Source organism: Athene cunicularia (genome assembly GCF_003259725.1).
Source record: "Athene cunicularia isolate RWA chromosome 1 unlocalized genomic scaffold, athCun1 chr1_part1, whole genome shotgun sequence".
NCBI classification, from domain to species: domain Eukaryota; kingdom Metazoa; phylum Chordata; class Aves; order Strigiformes; family Strigidae; genus Athene; species Athene cunicularia.
The window spans coordinates 44,267,628-44,269,697 of record NW_020799091.1 but is presented as its reverse complement, the minus strand read 5'-3'; the positions used below and the strand labels follow the sequence as shown (position 1 = coordinate 44,269,697).

At 53.8% G+C, this 2,070-nt stretch overlaps 1 protein-coding gene across 1 annotated transcript in view; it reads right to left on the bottom strand.

Moving 5' to 3' along the window:
* Positions 1 to 268: 268 nt before the first annotated feature.
* LOC113491174 overlaps positions 269 to 2,070 on the bottom strand; it is an 83,787-nt gene continuing 81,985 nt past the window's right edge. The window contains exons 4-7 of the mRNA XM_026867924.1: positions 1,847 to 1,972; positions 1,522 to 1,577; positions 1,309 to 1,435; positions 269 to 476 (exon numbers count right to left, since the gene is read on the bottom strand). Of these exons, the coding sequence (XP_026723725.1) occupies positions 321 to 476; positions 1,309 to 1,435; positions 1,522 to 1,577; positions 1,847 to 1,972 (465 nt within the window). The 3' untranslated portion in view covers positions 269 to 320. The remainder of the gene's footprint in view (positions 477 to 1,308; positions 1,436 to 1,521; positions 1,578 to 1,846; positions 1,973 to 2,070) is intronic.

The window sequence follows — 2,070 nt, the reverse complement described above, 5'->3', positions numbered from 1 at the left end:
TGAAGAGCTTTTGCTCTTTATACTACTGAAAGCCAAGCTAAACAGCTTTTTGCAAATTTCCAGTTTGGAGAACTGCGGAGTAATGTGCAAAGTGCAAAAACATTTAGAACCGTAACACTGTCTGACCACAACAAAGTTCAGTTACAATACAATCTGATATTAACACAATTTATTTTTATATTTAATTTACTGAATAACATATTTAGCCATAACTTGAGATTTGGATAACATATCATATAGGTCTTATTACAGGCAGTGAGCCAGCAAGGCCTCCTGCGAGGGCCGGGATGGCTCTGAGGGTGGTGCGGGGCCGCTGCGGCTCAGCAGTGCGTGACTTCAATCTGCTGGCCAGAGCAGAGGGGCACGGCGCCTCTCTCCTCGCCTCCGCTGAGGTGGTGCTGTGCCCGTGTCGTGTCCGTGGAAGCTGTGGCATCAGAACTCATTGGGGAATCCAAGCTGCAAAAACAGATGGGCACCTACAAGGGCAGAGTCAGAAAGCGCTGGTGAAACCATGAGGGCAGGAACAGGTGTGACTTTGTTGCCTGTTCTTTGGGGAGTCCGAGGAAAAAAGGGTTGATCCTGGCTCCGGAGAGAGAACCCTTACTGGCAGTGACTCTGGCGTTGCTTTGGCCCCTTCTCAATGCCTGCAATGCCCTCAGGGTACGGCAGGTTGACAGAGGTGTACAGTGCCCCCTTGCCAGGCAGTAGGGCTCAGCAGGGAGCCCCTGGGGAGCTGGGATGGGGTCCTTTCCCAAAACCTGAGCAGCAGCAGCAGCCCTCACCGTCCCATGCTAAAATGGCAGGTTGGCAGGCAAACCATGCTCTGTGTTGATTTTTTATTGTTTGGGTTCTTTGTTTCTTCCCCCAGTTTCCTCGAGTGAAATGTTGGTTTTTCAGAAGTGCCAGTATCTCTCTGTCTATAGCTCTTTGGAACAACCCCTTACTGTGTCTTTAGGATTCAGGCTGCACCAGCCAGTGTTAGGATTGCCAGCTGGCATGAACAGAGAAGAGGGACTTTTCTGTAGGGAGAGGGTCAAAGAGCTCAAAATGGTGAGTCTTGTGACCTTGCCGGGGTGTCTGCTCAGCCTTGCACAAACAAGCTTCAGCAAGTGCAAAAGGAACGCTGCCAATGCTGGAGCGGAATGTTTCCCCAGACCTACACGTTCTCCCAAGGGCAGGTGCGTGCTTCCTGTCTGGGGCCATCTCTGAGCACCTCGGGAAGTCCTCCTGTATTCAGAGCAGTGTTCAGAGCCTTTGGAAGATGGACAAGAGGGTCTGCTACGCCCCTGGGCTCCTCGTTCATCTTACCTGCTCAGATTCCCTCAGTTGCCCGTCCCTGAGAGCTTCGGCTCCAGCTTCCTCCTCTTCCTGCCCATCGCTCCCCTCTTCACAGCTGCCTTTTCTCTTTCTACTCCCTTGAGAAGAGCCTGGCAACCTTTCCATGCAATAGGATGGTTAGACAGGTAAAGCCATGATAAACATGAAACCATTCTACTCTTCACCAAGGCTAGCCCATGTTACCTTCTCTCCCCAGACGAGCTCTTCAGGTGTTGGCTTTCTGGGGCGACTGGAGGCACCTGCAGTGGAAAGGAGGAAGGTCACAGGTGGCAAGGACCTACCTGCTCAGTTGCTACCTGAGCTCTGAAAGGCAGATCCCTTGGATGGGTTTGCGCAGCCCAGCTGAGCCAGTTCTGGAGGCATCACCGCCAAAGTGCAAGTCGGCCTTACTCTGCGCTCTTGCAGACCTGCAGGTTGGTGGATGATCTTACTTGTCCCTGTGGTGGCAGCGGTCCCCCTTCTGAGGGGGGAGGCTTTGGTTGTCACGCTGTTTGTGGCCCTGACATACCTCTGCTGCCGCTGCTCCCAGCTCCGGTGCCGGTGACTCCTCATCCGATGTGCCGGCAAGCCCAGCCACCTCCTCCGCGAAGAGTTCCTCGTGGTGCTCGATGAGGAACTCCACCAGCTGCGTCACCTGCACACAGCAAAACACTGGTGTCCACCTAGGTGCGACAGCCTTTCCCACTGCTGAGCCTGGCTTCTGCGCAGCTGTGGGGCTGCTCTTGCCGGCAG